This window comes from Pseudochaenichthys georgianus, chromosome 2 (assembly GCF_902827115.2).
Source record: "Pseudochaenichthys georgianus chromosome 2, fPseGeo1.2, whole genome shotgun sequence".
NCBI lineage: Eukaryota > Metazoa > Chordata > Actinopteri > Perciformes > Channichthyidae > Pseudochaenichthys > Pseudochaenichthys georgianus.
Genome location: NC_047504.1, coordinates 4,753,366 through 4,769,917, shown reverse-complemented (window position 1 = coordinate 4,769,917; position 16,552 = coordinate 4,753,366). Strand labels below are relative to the sequence as shown.

General features: G+C 42.6%; 1 protein-coding gene across 1 annotated transcript in view; it reads right to left on the bottom strand.

Annotated features, from left to right (window-relative positions):
• Positions 1–14,525, bottom strand: part of nid2a (nidogen 2a (osteonidogen)) — a 37,868-nt gene extending 23,343 nt beyond the window's left edge. The window contains exons 1-8 of the mRNA XM_034098567.2: positions 14,258–14,525; positions 12,750–12,935; positions 12,224–12,340; positions 3,790–3,891; positions 3,525–3,664; positions 2,878–3,010; positions 2,452–2,784; positions 1,816–1,927 (exon numbers count right to left, since the gene is read on the bottom strand). Coding sequence (XP_033954458.1) covers positions 1,816–1,927; positions 2,452–2,784; positions 2,878–3,010; positions 3,525–3,664; positions 3,790–3,891; positions 12,224–12,340; positions 12,750–12,935; positions 14,258–14,464 — 1,330 coding nt within the window. The 5' untranslated portion in view covers positions 14,465–14,525. The remainder of the gene's footprint in view (positions 1–1,815; positions 1,928–2,451; positions 2,785–2,877; positions 3,011–3,524; positions 3,665–3,789; positions 3,892–12,223; positions 12,341–12,749; positions 12,936–14,257) is intronic.
• Positions 14,526–16,552: the final 2,027 nt, after the last annotated feature.

Here is a 16,552-nt window from a genome sequence, read left to right as displayed (position 1 = left end):
ACAAGATACAGGGAAAGGAACACACACACACACACACACACACACACACACACACACACACACACACACACACACACACACACACACACACACACACACACACACACACACACACACACACACACACACACACACACACACACACACACACACACACACACACACACACACACACACACACACACACACACACACACACACACACACACACACACACACACACACACACACGAAGATACACATGTCAAGGCACCACTTGAAGACGAACCAGCTGTTGCAGTCCTGCCTCCCACACCCACTAATCCACTCACAAACTAACACTTTTACTGTTGCATCATGATCTCCCAAATGTGAAATAAGGAAGTCTAAATAAAATGGTATTACAATAAACTAACAGGATGTATATTACAAGTTGTGAGAAGTTTTTAAATATGCTGCTCTCTCCACTTATCTAAACAGTGATCACTCTTTCCAGAGAAATATCCTCTGACACACAGGAAGTGATATGCTCCGTTTCTATTTCTATTTTTTGAATAAACAGACACAAAATGCATGAAAAGAGACAGTCACCATTGCTGAGAAGACAGACAAAATAAACGACACCAACATTACTGATATAAAAAACTAGTACTGATATAAAAAACTAGGGATAAAATATTTGAAATGCAAATAAACTAATAGTACTAATAGAACTATTAGTTAACCTAATAAGTGCCTGCTCTTTTTTCCAAAAATGGCTGATTTGGGATCTGAATGCAGCATTCTATCATCCTACAGGGGCATCACACACACACACACACACACACACACACACACACACACACACACACACACACACACACACACACACACACACACACACACACACACACACACACACACACACACACACACACACACACACACACACAGGATGTCAGGATATTTTCTCAGGAACCGCACACACAGGAGACAAATCACTCTGCTTTCTCACACACACACACACACACACACACACACACACACACACACACACACACACACACACACACACACACACACACACACACACACACACACACACACACACACACACACACACAACACACACACACACACACACACACACACACACACACACACACACACACACACACACACACACACACACACACACACACACACACACACACACACACACACACAGGAAGGAAACCCACACACTTACATCACAATGACTCTTATGTGCTGTCTAAGTTAAATACAAATCAAACCCATGACAGCACAGCAGAAAAGTGCACATGTTTATTCGTAAACTACGCCTTTTTTTTGAGGAATGTACACACACACTTAATACTGTAACTGTGCATGCCAAGTTACTGATAGATTAAATTATCCCTATTCCAAAAATACTTCATTCAATTCATTTCCGGTGAAAGATATTTTCTTGGCCTCTTCTAAGAAACCTTGGATTTCAACACTCCAAGCTGAGTCAAAGAACTTGACTTCTCAACTCTTATGTAACCAGCCAAGTTGACTGAGAACACTTTTTTGTTTACGGCAAGAGCCTGAGGGAGAAGTCGCAGGGGAGGGACTGTTGGACACACACACACACACATACACACACACACACACACACACACACACACACACACACACACACACCTGGGAGCTGCCCAGCACAACGGCAGTATTGTACTGCCAGCTGCTGAGCGGCTCTGCAGCGGAGGGCAAGGTAACGTTACCCTCAGGTTTCTCAAAGGGCCATCCTTTCATCAGTTGAGCTGATTAGTACATGTACATATATATGTATACATCGCAGAGTTTGTCTCTTACCTCCGGTGTCAAAATCAATGTCGTCTTCATCCACGCTGACCACGTGACCTCCAGGGGAAAGATTGGGTTCATTTCTGTGAGGGGGGTAGACATCCACCACCTCCAGAGGAAGCTGCACAGGGAATACACTGTGTTTAACTCCAGACTCCTTTCTCCTGTTGTCTTCAGGGCCAAGCCAATATTTTGTAACTCTCTCCAGATGCTATGAACCACAGAGCTATGATCTGTGCATACTTTACATGGCGCATACAGTATGTAGGGTTGAATGATCGCAGCTTTCCCCGTTGTTACACTGCTATACTCTACAGAAAAAGCGTTCCATTGTCACCACAGCATTTACAAAACGTGGCTGCAACTTCAGTTTGGTATTACAAAACTCAGTACTGAGAGCACTGCCAGATACATTCCTGTTTTTTAAAAGTACACCACAATGAGAGTTGTTGCAGATTGGCAAACAGTGCAGCTGTCTCTTGTCACATAACGAATTCCTTTAGTCTAGCTTTGCAACGTTTGCAATTTAGGGGTAGCTTTACAATGCTAGTAATAACAGCATCGGGCCATCTTCACATCTAAATGAACCTAACTACTTTTTTACAATCCTTTCATGTTAACATGTTAGTTCATTTCATGCGTTACCTGTGGTTGCTGTTCCTGAGTCCGCTCATCACGTCCCTCTGGTCCTCTTTCTGAAGGATTAGGGTTGGAATACTGCCTCTCTGCTGGCTCTGGATTGTACCTGGGTTCAGAGGTCAACGGGACATCTCGATGACCAGAATCCTCTGCGGGCGAGGAGGGAGCATCGGGGCTCGCTGGCTGAACGGGCGCTGAGTGGTCCCCACCGGCAGTGGCAGGCTGGAAGTCAGGGTCCCCGCCTGGATGAGGGTAATCATCTTCCTCCTCCTGGTTATCACCGTCAAAATTATTGTCTTCATATTCCTCAAAGTCACTGTACTCGGGGGTGGTGGTGTCCTAAAGCAGAACGCATGTGTGGGTTAGGAGTTTTACCACACAAAACACCGCTTGACTGTACATACACTGAATTAAAGACGGACACTAAATTACCAGGGAGAGGCCGTGTCCTCCGGTCGGCGGAGTGTTCAGCTGGCCACCAATGGACGCAGGGACAATGTTGTCAAAGGAGTACCGGTTCCCAGTATGGAAAAGCCAGACACCTGGAATTCCTGTGTTACCAACCCTAAAGAGAACAGTCTGGTGTCAGAGCATTTCTAAACGCACAGGTTTATTGTTACTTTAGTCATCAGTTTTATTAATTACACCTGTGCTTCCCCCCCCTTTATTTTAGCTTGCAAAAACATCTAACAGTAACTGCTAAATTACAAAACGGCTACTTAGTTACCTTGCTTGCTAGCTAATGATTGAACGCTTGCTGCTGTTGCTTTCCTCTTTTTAAAATGTAAAGTTAACTTTCTTCTTTGTCTACAATTTGGAAGAGCTAAATATAGCTGTCTGTGTCACAAAATGTGCGTCCTTTTCGAAAAAAATAGCCAACAACATTATAAATTGGTCTATACCTTTCACAAAGAGGTCTTTTTCAGATATTTTACATTTTACGTATAACAATATTTAAAAGATATTTGTTGTTTCCTTCTGGCTATTTTGCACGCCACTACTTTCACAGAGCTAATTCTCTGATTAATTACATTTGTGTCAGTTGTAAAAATAAGCAACCTTGAGGTTTTTGTACTCACTGGTAGAGGTTTTTCACACTCTGCTCATCACTTGTAGCGCTGTAGTACGGCCCTTCAGTTCTGGAGAAGATCAGATATGTGACTTCTCCTCTGCTGAAGCCAACTCTAGCTGGAAGCTCTATTTCAACATTATAAGACTCCTAGAAGAAAAATGCAAAATGAGGAAATCAAATAGTTAGCTGTTACATACACATTACACTTGTGACTGCATGCCTAGACGTTTTGCAGTAGCAAAGTATCCGAGCGAACCGACATTACGAATTACCTTGGGGCGTGTGGCAAAGAAGTTCAGGCCACCTTCAGGATACAAGAACAGGACATACGAATCGGTCTCATCATAACCAATAACTGCCTGGAAGGTATTGACCTAAACAAACGAGAGAGAAGAAACACAATCAGATAAGAACAGAGACAAAACTGAGCCAACAGCTAAAACATAGCCTAGTTGTATTCTATAGTCTCTTTCACACGACTGTACACCTGAATTCATCTAACACTAACCGGAGGACCTGTATGCGACAGCTCGAATGTCTGAATCATTGAGACCGGACTTTAAACAGACCCCCCCGATCAGCTCTCCAGTGGTAAGTCTGTGTAATGTCTGGTGGAGCCCATGTGTGAATAGAACTGCTTATTGTACAGAGAATGCAGGGCGAGTGATTTGGAGTGTTGATGATATTTCCCTGCAGCTGGCACACAGACAAATATCTGAGGGTAAAGAAGAGGCATCATTTCAACAAACGAGTCAAAGAATGGGCAAAATCAAGAAAATGGCATCGTCATCGGGAACTTGTCAGCCAACGCTGAAAAAGACCTTGCTGTTGACTAAGCAGCGACATGATTGCAACAACGCGCTAGCCTTAACCCCAACACCTTCGTCAGGCAACAATATAATGAAATCTCCAGACATTGTGAAATAAGAAATTAGCTTATAATTCCTTGTAGACCTTCCCTTCGCTTTTCGATGCGCTTCATACACACGTCACACCTCAAATACCGATTTTCTTCAACATGTCTTTTTGTCTGCCCCTGATGGCAGTACCTTTAGCGTGGCACTGGTCATTAAGATATTGTTCATTTTCAGCTCGAGGGATAAGCGTCTTTGTGTACAGCCTAGCTTAACCACCCTCAATTAACACTTCACACCTCGCTTCCCCTCTCCTCCTCCTCCTCCTCCTCCTCCTCCTCCTCCTCCTCCTCCTCCTCCTCATCCTCCTCCTCCTCCTCCTCCTCCTCCTCCTCCTCCTCCTCCTCCTCCTCCTCCCTCTGTCTCCTCCTCTTCCTCTGCTGGGATTCATGTTGAGACTTCTCACCCTTCACGCTCCCCTTCTGCCGACCACCACCAATTATTAACAGACTGAGCATCTGGGGTTTAAAACATCTCTTTTGCACAAATTAGGGTGATTTAAATGAACTGAGTCAGGGCACCTTTTCTACCAGAACTTGTGGAACTTCTTCTGGACGTTTATGTGTTGGCGTCCGGCCCACTCTGTCTTCCAGAACCACGGTTAAAAAAACACAGATTTGGTGACTGAGGGGAAGACTCTGAGTGATCCCAAGTTGTTTTCCTTAGGGACACAATCAGATTATCTGTGCACACACACACACACACACACACACACACACACACACACACACACACACACACACACACACACACACACACACACACACACACACACACACACACACACACACACACACACACACACACGCGACATGAACACACACACACACCGCGACATGAACACACACACACACACACACACACACACACACACACACACACACACACACACACACACACACACACACACACACACACACACACGCGACATGAACACACACACACACACACACACACACACACACACACACACACACACACACACACACACACACACACACACACACACACACACACACACACACACACACACCCCTCGGTCTCTAAACCCCCAGCCCAGATGTTGATCTCCACAGCTGTCTTCCTGTGTGTCTGGGCATCTTTCACGATGATGTTAGTACAGGCAAACTAGACCTCGTTACAATGTGAGACGTGGGGTGCACACACACACACACACACACACACACACACACACACACACACACACACACACACACACACACACACACACACACACACACACACACACACACACACACACACACACACACACACACACACACACACACACACACACACACACACACACACACACACACACACACACACACACACACACACACACACACACACACACACACACACACACACACACACACACACACACTTATACTAGCACGCACACAAGCACAGATGTCCCTCCATCTATATTCCACTCATGGGAATGTATGTGTGTGTGTTCCTAATTGTTTACATCAACATCTTTAAACTATCTTGTTTGTGGGCGGGGAGGACTTTGTAGCCTCCGGGCTTTGTAATTACTGGGGAGGGGGTCTTTTTTTTTCTTTCTGTCTCTCTTTGGGAGGAGAAGAGGCCGAAGCTCAAGAGGGGATCTGCTTTTTTCTTTGTCCCTGACATCCTTTCTAAACGTCTGTATTTTTCTCTCCTGCTATCCCTCCTTTTTCCCCGGAGGAGAAGGCGAGGGGAGAGATGAAAGCATGCGGGGGGTTGGGGTCTGGTTTACAGAGGGTGTACGGGGAGACAGAGAAGAGGACATATTTCCATCCAAACAGTTATACAAAGTTAAAACAACAAGAGGAAATAGTGTGTGTTTCCATCCAAATCTAACATTTCTGTTTCCTACGATATGACAAAAGTCTCATTAGTCCACGATAGACCAACACATTAGTTACGTTTGGGGTTTTTCCAGAATTGAAAAGGAAGAAGCGGTTGGCGAAGCACACCCAAGAGTCTTTGTTTTACCCACAACAATCCTTTTCTACTTCAGTGAACATGATTTGCAATATTTTGCTTCTCTCGGGTTACTTTTCATATTGTTCATGACACAGCCAGATTGAAACTCATTCAAAGAGACACGCAGATAGAGAAGAACAGACACCTTCAGAACACGTTAAGAATGTTTTTTAAATGATGTTTATGCCACATGTAGTGGCTGCATTTGAGAATGGCCTTGTTCCATTGTAGTGTTTACAAGACAAAGAAGTTTTCTAGACCACCTCAGACTGTTGCCTTCAAGTGTGTACGATGCAATGCTTGACTTTAAGGCAGATGTGCTTATTTTAGTACAAGAGGAGAATCTCATATTTGCACACTCATTACGAAGCTTGCTCTATCTTAATATTAAGCATACAAACTTGAAACTGGTTATTCCACTCATCTAAGTCTTGGAAAGAAACCAAATAATCAAATTTCCCAATATGACAAACTATAACTCAGGCTCTCTCTTTCTGTGTGGTCATCTGCTGTGCGAGTCTGTCCCGGTGTGCTTTACAGACTCACAGCTGGAAGACAACAACTAGCAGCCAACATACATCAAAGACCTTCAGACAGTGTGTAGCTCAGAATGTGTGTGTGCTCCGGCAACCCCCCCCCTCCCCACACACACACACAGCACACACAACCTTCGACCTCCCGAAAGGCATTTTGTTGCACCTTTTTTTAAGAGTGTCCTCACACTCCTAGCAGAGCAGACACATGCACAGGCCTTAATGGTCTCCGGGACCGACACATGTTTGTTGTCGGGGTCCTTCAAGGTTTTGGTGGTAACATCATCAGACTGCTAGGATTAACTGGTGGGGGGGCGGTAATACCCAACCGCTTAAAGGGACAGTTCATCCAAAATAAATATGTACTCTCTCAGTCAATATTAGATTACATTTGAGTATGGCACCGAATTTTTATCAAAAATGTCCCAATAAAGTAAAAAATTAAACACAATCTTTTCTTTTTAAAGTTATCCTTAATTGATGGCTTTAAAAACTATTAAAGTGTATGGGTAAAAAGTTATGTCTATTTTTTTTGTAGCAAACTCAAATAGAAGCCTTAATGCCTCCAAGCATGTTTTCCGTTCTTTGTGTTCAGACTTTTAATTTAAAAGGCTTTTATATTGGGTATACCGTCATTGCTACAACAATAAGGACAAGTATTGCTACAAATATGAACTTATACCCATTAAAAAGGGGTCATTTTAGTTCAATCGAAGTTGGGAAGTATATAACATAAAATATATAACACTATTGCATATATAACATAACATGACTTAATTCTACTTTTTGTAAACCCTACAGCAGCTGCAGGCGTGTATCATTTCTCTTTCAGTTTACTTTAGTACGGTCGTGTTTAGTATCTGTATATTTATTGGTCTGGTTTGCTCCGCCTTGATATAGTTTAGTCTACTCTGCACTACTAAAGGTTTAATTGACTTCCCATCGTGCCTGTGTTTCGAATCAGTGACTCATCACTGTAACAAATGTTCTAAATGACATTATAATTATCTCGAGCTGGATCCCACTTTGGTGAGGCAGGAACATCCCGAGGAAAGACGGGGGTTGAGGGAGGTCCGGGCGAATGTGCAACACTTGTTTGTTGGTTGCCGGTTTTTCAGCTAGTTGGCCGCAAAACAGCTGCACGGGGAGAAAGAAACAGAGAGCAGCTGCAGGCCAGTTGCCAACCTCACCAGAGTGCTACAAACGGAACTGCCTACAGCGTGGGAACTGGCACAAAACACACACACACACACACACACACACACACACACACACACACACACACACACACACACACACACACACACACACACACACACACACACACACACACACACACACACACACCACACACACACACACACACACACACACACACACACACAACACACACACACACACACACACACACACACACACACACACACACACACACACACACACACACACACACACACACACACACGGCTGAGGCTTGTGGCAAGGAACAATCCGGTCAGTCTTTCACTGTTGTCGTTTGCTCCAATCTTTTGGGGTGGCTTTCCTGTTATAACTTCAGCGCTGCGCTCAAAAGGATTCCCTGCTCGTCTTAAGCTTGAGGAAATTGTACAACTTCAGGGCTTATGAGCGCTCTGCAAAGCCTTTTTGATCAACTCCAGAACACATGGTGGATAAAACCAGAGCTGCTTTTCTTAGATCCTTAAAGTTTTGCGAACATGAATGTCTTTCCCGCAGCTACAAACCAGAGCTCTATGGCTTAGTGATTAGGATGCCGTCAAGATCCCAAGTCTTAGAAGTCAAACTCTGACTCGTTTTAGTGGCTATTATGGAGCTATAAACCCTTTTCTTTTGCATATGTTGTAAAAAGACCAGAATCTGGCTGAAAAACAAATCAATCCCGAAGCAAAAGCTCAGAACAACACATTATGAGAGCTGCATTTCAGTAAGACTCCGCTCTGAACCCCGGATGAGCATATTTCCAGGGATGCCCCCTGTGTCACTGCAAGGGGGCCCCAGAAACAACAAATAACACTAATCGAAACAAAAGTTCCTTTTGTGCTACAGACAAGAAAACAGACGGAGAAGAAGAAAGACAGAGAGGAGAGGAGGCCATATGAGAGGCAGAGAGGGCAGAATCTAACAGAGGAGTCCATTTATTCATTCATCCACTCTCCCCTGACCCTCCCACAGCCAATGCGTAACATGCTGCAAAGCCTACAACACTTTCCTTATTTGCACAAATAACTTTGTAGGGAATTCCAGGGGAAGCTAGATACAAATCTTTTTTTTTTTTTTAAATGGTCTACTGTGGTCAAATTTAAAATCACATTCCACTTGAAATTGCTGCTCATATACAAGAATGTCTCACAGGAAGGGCACCTGAGGTTAGATGTGCAATAATGTGTATGTTGTAGCATTCCTTTTACATCACTCAGTACTATTTCCTTTCAAATGTTGCAACTATTGCATTAGATGTAGCTATTTTGGATCCGAAGAGGGGTATATTTAATATACATTTTTCTTTAATGAAGTTTAATTTGTACTGCGTTGTCTTTTAAATAACATAGATAAACATAACCTAAAAACGTCCTTCTTACTATATTCCAAGTTATCCGATGTAAAATAAATATATTACGATTTGGCATACAGACATGCTAGCAGCTCTGTAGGGAATACATAGACAAGCGTTACTTTAAGCTATATGCTAACGTAGCATCAACATACTAACATGTTCAAAATGATATGGACAGGCTTATGATTACAACTTGTCATCATGTTATCACACATATGCTGAAGTGGTTTCAGTTTTGCAGGTTTTTGAACATAAACCAAAGCAAGTTAGCGTGTTTTTTTTTAACATGGACATTCTTGCACATTCTCTTTGTCTTTCGGTGGATGGAGAGGTTCTTTTCTGTTGCTGAGAATAATGACGTTAACGGTGGGGGAAGTTGCTGCTCCACTAACATGACAGGTGTGCTCGTGTGAAGGAGGATTAGCAATATGCTGCTCAAAGTAAAGCCTTGTCGACACTTCCAAAAGCATCGCCACACAGAAGGCCAGATTCTCTGAGTAAATACCTCTGGTCATTAGCAAATTGGGCTACATGGTAGGATATACAACAGAGTGTGTGTTATAGGTTTCAAATGAAGCAATTACTTTCCAATTACGATAATAGCCTCTTTAGGACTAATTTCATCCAACTCTTTTTTGGGGATGTGAACTTTTCTCTCCTCTATTTCCCTGTTTTCTCTTCCCTCCTGCACCTCCACATCCGACCCCCAAACACCACACAGCCTGCCCCCTCCCCCAGCCCCTCATACACACACACCTCAGGTTAATCAGTTCACACACACATACCACTCTACCCCCAAAGCACCCCACCCAGCACCTCTGGCTAATCGCTTCAAAGGAAGATGCTATCAGTCCGAAGAAAGAGCCGCTGAAGCAAATCCCAGACTGCTGCGATCTGACAAGCACCATGGAGCCTTTCGAACAACAACACCACTCTTTCTTAGCACATGGAAATACATTGTGCTCTATACTATACTGTAGGTGGACACCAGTCTTGAATTAGGAACACTGGTTGGACTTGATTCCAATATTTGAGGTTCAAAGTCCATCAAAAAGAGCCCCTGAGAAGCGTCTTAAGAAGCTCAATGCTGTTTGAATGTTTAGCTTTTAATCAATCAGGAAGAAAGGGGGAGGCATAAAAGAAACCAGACCAAGAGAGTAAAGAAGAAGGACAAACAGATGAGGACCCAGAGGTCTCCTGGGGGTATTTCCTTAAGTCTCCCACTCCCTTCATCCCTCCCTCCCACTTGCTGCGAACCAGGAACAACAAAGCACTGTTTGTTTAATCGATAAGTCCAGTGCTTTACTTGGAGACCTCCTAAAGACTAAGGCAAACAAAGTCTTCAGTGCTGCTTTCGGTGACACTTCTTTTCTGCGAACAACACATGTAGTATTCATTAGAAAGAACGTGGATTAACTGTTAGTTGATACACTTCAAATGAATCCAGCCTTTGAAGACAGTTGCACAATGTCCTCTGCCGCTTTGGAGGGAGCTTTCCATGGGTCCACAAATGACCCTAAAAATGTCATTGTGATGTCGTCAGGGTAACAGTGTTTGGTCAAGACTGCATTGCACACGGTAAGTTTAAGTTTGAAAGATGTGTGTTGAGATTACATGTTTGCACAGGCCAACCCTGGAAGGTAGCAACATAGCATACATGTTAAGTGTACATTCAATCGCTCTTAGTAAAACGTACCGTTAGGCGATAAACAAACTGCATCACGGTGGCATGGCTAAGCTAAAGGCGGCTAATGTTCATCGTGATGACGATTATTAGTCTCATTGAGCCACCCCCCTTTATGTAAGCTAAACATGTTAAAAATGCGACATATGTCTACAAGCAAGCGTTTACTTGTGCTTTGAGTGCAAGAAAATTCCAATTTCCCCTATAATTAGTGACAAATCAGACGCCTTTTTCCAGGAGAATTCCTAGAACATTACGGATGTGTAAATTGAAGTGTTACCCGCCTCCTGTAAGGCGTGCCTCCCCAGGGGGCCGCGGGAGAGTTTAAAGAGGGATGTCGAGTGAGAATAGCTGCCTGAAGGGAAAGGGACAGGTGCTTATTACTGTTCAGAAAGCACTGCTTTAGCCTCATTAAAACTGGTACTCACGAATATAACTAATCTTATTATTGATTTTTTACTTTCTGTTTATTGTGTATTGCATTAGCTCGTTTTTAGTCGGAATAAGATTCTCCTGCCATACTGCGTAAAACATCCACAGCAAAAAGAAAAGTCGAATTGTGTTAGAATGTAAAACGTTTAATTAAACTAAGTGTAATGTGTGTAGCTGAAGAGGAGCGCTTTAATGGTCAAGCAGGTTATTAACTGTTGAGTGGCTGACAGACAGACAGGGAAGTGAAGTCCAACAGAGCATGAACGCATTAATGGTCCAGGCATGTTTGTGTCTACCTGTGTGTGAGGGGATAACGAGTCAGGGAGGGGGCACTTTGATGACCCTTTAAGATGACCTCTGACCTTTTGAAAAGGTTAAGAGGCAGATTAGGAGGGGAAGGGGAATTACAAATAGACCCCCCACCCCAGGCTGATTACAAGTGATGCACATCCTCCAGGAATTTGGGATTGTGTCTCTCACAATGACCAAAACATAGTTGTGGGATTACACGATGAACTCATCCAGTCATAAATCATGACACAGAGAGACAGGGGGGGGGGCTGGAGCTAAAACTCTCAACCCCTCCATCCATCTTACCTTGTTTGAAGGTCCATTGGTTCGGGTCGGCTCCTCGTACGCAGCCACGTTCTCCCATGTTGCAACCACAGCATGTGTGGGCGTGAATTTGGCATCTGGGAACCCTCGATGCACTTCCTGGGTGAGCAGATGAATGAATGAATGATGGAAATGAAGTAAAAAAAGAAACAAGATGGAGTGTACAATGGATTGAACTAATGGATGAACTGACAAAAGGAAAGAATTCAGATCCGTGGTTAATTATTTTTCAGAACGTATTCATCTCAACATGTCATTTTCTGAGTTTTCACATAAAGTTTCTCCCATCTTTGAAATTTGGTACACACATTGCTCTTATGATTGCGAACATATTTGAAATTGGTTTTCATTAGCAATGCATGCCCGGAAAGCAGCCATTTTGAATTATGAAATACAAATTTCGGATGGAATAACCCCCACGTCAAATATGACACCAGATTGCAAAGGGATAGTCGAGGGAGCAACATTAACGCCATGAAGACAATGGATATTCAATAGACACACAGACCTGGGCCACTCTGTTCAGTACGCTGGGAGTTTCGGTCACGCGGTAGTAGATCTGTCCTCGCCCTCCGCTGGTGTCAATGTCAGCCAGAAATGGAGCCACCACGGGGAAATCCGTTGGGAAGCCATCGTCAACGTACTGCTTCTCCATCGGCAGGTCCTGGCCTGATATGATACCGTTGGTAGCCACCTATAGACAAAGAGAGACAATTATTAATAATCACCACAAGCAGTTTAATACTAGAAGGTATTGATTGAAATAGCCCATTAAAAATAAGAAGTGAACGTCTTTACATACACATAATCTTCTTGTAAATATGTAAAACACCATCATGAACCCAAAGAACCTCCCAATGAACCCGCACCCCCTCATAAACCACTGGAACCTCCGTTGGCACCGCTGGAGGCCCCTCAGGGACCCCGAGAACCACATAATGAACCCCTAGACTTCAAGGATGTAGAAACATTCAAACCACATTCAACTCAACTTCCTCTTGGTGTATTTTTCCGTGTAATGAAGAATGATGAAGAAGCGGTGATGTGTATAGCAAGTGTCATTCAAAGCGACACTCAGCGGTTTGTACTAAGCCTATAGTATTACAACATAGTGTATTAGTTGATTTTTGTTTGTTTGTATAAGTAGTTTGAATCTGTATCTATAGTTGCCAAATAAATGCAGAGAAGTTAAATGTGTTATATCCATCCCTCTGAAATGGAAAAATATCTTGAATTAGTACTCAAGAACAATACTTGAGTACAGCTACTTTCCACCACTGGGCTAACAGCAATTAGCTGGAATTTGATACAGACACTATTTATTCCTAATCACATTGTGTATCAATTATTCTAACATGAGATTATATTATTTTCAAATTAAATCCAATATAGACATTTATAATCAAACATACTGCCGTGGGAATCATTTACAAGCACGATTTGTCAATGTCACCAGTTGACTATCAACATCTGTTATGTATGTATCAATCAATCAATCAATCAATCAATCAATCAATCAATCAATCAATCAATCAATCAATCAATCAATCAATCAATCAATCCATCAATCCATCAATCCATCAATCACAGACATGAGATTCACTTATTTCTAAATGAAACCTTCTCAAGAAGTGTATATTGATACATAGTGCAGTGGGAATCATTTACAAGCACGATTTATTCTTATCACCACCAGTTGACCAGATCAACATCTGTTAAGTATCAATCAATTTTGACAGTTGTGGAATCCATTTATTTTCAAATTAAGACATGCTCGAGAAATTTATATTATATATTACTATTCTAACATACTGCATAGGGGATTAATTTATGATCGATTGACAGACTTTACACCAGAAGAAAAACTAGAGTTTTCTCATTTACACATGCTAATAAATCGCTCTATAAAAATATCCAACAGCTGCAAACCTCTCCTGCAAAAAGTGTTCACGCTTTGATTGCATAACTTTCTGAGAGTACCGAGCATGCAGATGAGTGCGGATGAAGTGAACTTACATATAGCTGTGAGAACAGGGAGTCGTAGAAGTACACGGGTCTGGGCAGGGACAGCACTCTGGAGGTTTCATCGTCGCCCTCTGCCAGGATCTGGTCTCCGCTCAGAGAGCCGTACGGGAACATGTCAGTCCTCTGGATGGCCGTCACCACACACACCATACCGCTCCAGCACAGCACACACACCGCCAGCATTGCCCCTCTCTCCATTGTAGAGCCGGGCTGACACTCTGAGAGGTTCCGATGGACTGAGAGAGGCCAGCAGAAAGAGAGAGATCTCTCCTCCTCTCCGCAGAGCCTCGGCAGGGAGGAGGAGGGAGGGAGGAGCTTAGGCGCGCTCTGATTGGTCGGGCTCGGGTTGAGTGACAGCATGCACGCAACATCTGGCTCGTATTAGAGAAAAGACAAATAGTGTTTTTAATCCGGATGTAACTCTATCTGTTTCACAACAATGAAAAAGAGACATTGTTTAATTTTTACGCACACGTGGGAATTTCCTTGAAAGACATTTATCAAAATAAAAGTGAAAACGCCTGTACACTTTATATTTTCCTTAACACAGATACATATCAAGAATAATATTTTAATCACCAAAGATTAGGCTTTTTCTTTTAGCACTTAACATTTAAAACTTACTTTTTAATGAAATCGATTTTTCTCTCATTAAAGGCAATGGCTGCAAGTTTCTAATACTTAAACTTGGGCGCCTTCTACTGGCCGAAACAGCATATAGCAGCATGCAACACGTACAGGGTTAAAACTAAAGCTTAAAATGTATTATTTAAATAAATGTTTTAATAATATTAATATTAAACTAGTATTCCAGTCATATTTAAAGCTACAAAATAATAATGTTCTGCTTGCAGCATATTCAAGGTGAGGATTTACTGCTTTTCTCTCTGTTTTGTATCCATGTAAAATTAACTTCTTTTGGTTTTGGTCTGTTTGTAAGAGAAAACAAAAACGTACAATAATTTTTCTTTGTAATTATAAACATATGTTCGAAGGAATTTAAAAATATGGCAGCTCCTCCCTCCTCTGATGCTCTTCCTGGGGTTTTGGACAGTTCTTTTTTTTTAACCTGTTTAATTATATTTTGGACGCTTTTCTTTACACTATCCATTCATTTGGATAAAGAAAAGCGTCCAAAATATAATGTTGGACCCTGACTGTTGGGACAATTACAGGAGGACATTGAGCAACTTCCAGGTGCTGTAGAAACAGGAAGCTCCTGAGCCACACAACCTCCTCTCCACCACAAAGACCTGTGATAGATACACAAACACAGGAGGCAATGCTAAAGTACACATTCAAACAGAGGGAGCAGAGATAGGAGAGCCTTGTGAAAGACAGGACGGCTGGACTGGGTAGGTACATCCAGGGAAGAAGGGTCCGAGGAGAGAAAAGCCTCCTACAGGGGACAAGGGGGAAGAAAACAAACAAAAATTCAGGGAACTTGAATTTGAAACTGTTGAGCATGCTGCAGAGCAGACTGAGGGCAGATGGATATAGCCCAGGCCAGGCCGAGCATTAAATCATGTCTGCCAGGAATCTCTTTTTTAAATGTAACATATCTGTTAAAACTATACGCACAACTCCTATTTCATTCAATTACAATTACTTTTTGCATGCTAAATGGTGTTTATTAGAAATAATAATACCTTTGGCAATGGTTCTACACACAATAACCCAAAGAATATACACATTATTTGCTAAATTAGACAAACATTTTTGAAAGGTATTGAGACGTTCCTAGGACCTAACTCTCAGGTTAGCCACACTTTACCATCTAATGTTCATGAATCAATCACAGCTGATGCTTGCACTTACCCAGAGCAACCTGTAGGTGGCGCCAAAGGTCAGCGTGAGATCAAATATATCTTACTATATTAATTTAGCCTGTGAAAACCGAAATGTATTGTTTTGAATATGTGAAACGTGTTAACAGTCAGTCTACCATTTCTACCATTCAGTAGAATACACAGACTGATCATGTTTACATTTGGATAGTAGTGTGAATACACAATTTATCAAATGTCACCCACACAGTTTGAGAAGTAATGGTGTTGATGTTTATTCTCTGGTATGTTTTTCTGGGTTTCAGTGTGTAATTACAGGCTGACCGGCTTCATTTGTGACATCAGATATTCAGCAACAATCAATGAACTCATCAATAATTCAGACGAGGGCCATCAGCAGGACAGACACAACGCCATGTATCATGTTGACATAAAGGAGAGATGAGAGGAATGAAGCCTCGCTGTGGGACCCTGTATGTGTGTGTGCGTTGGGGGGGGG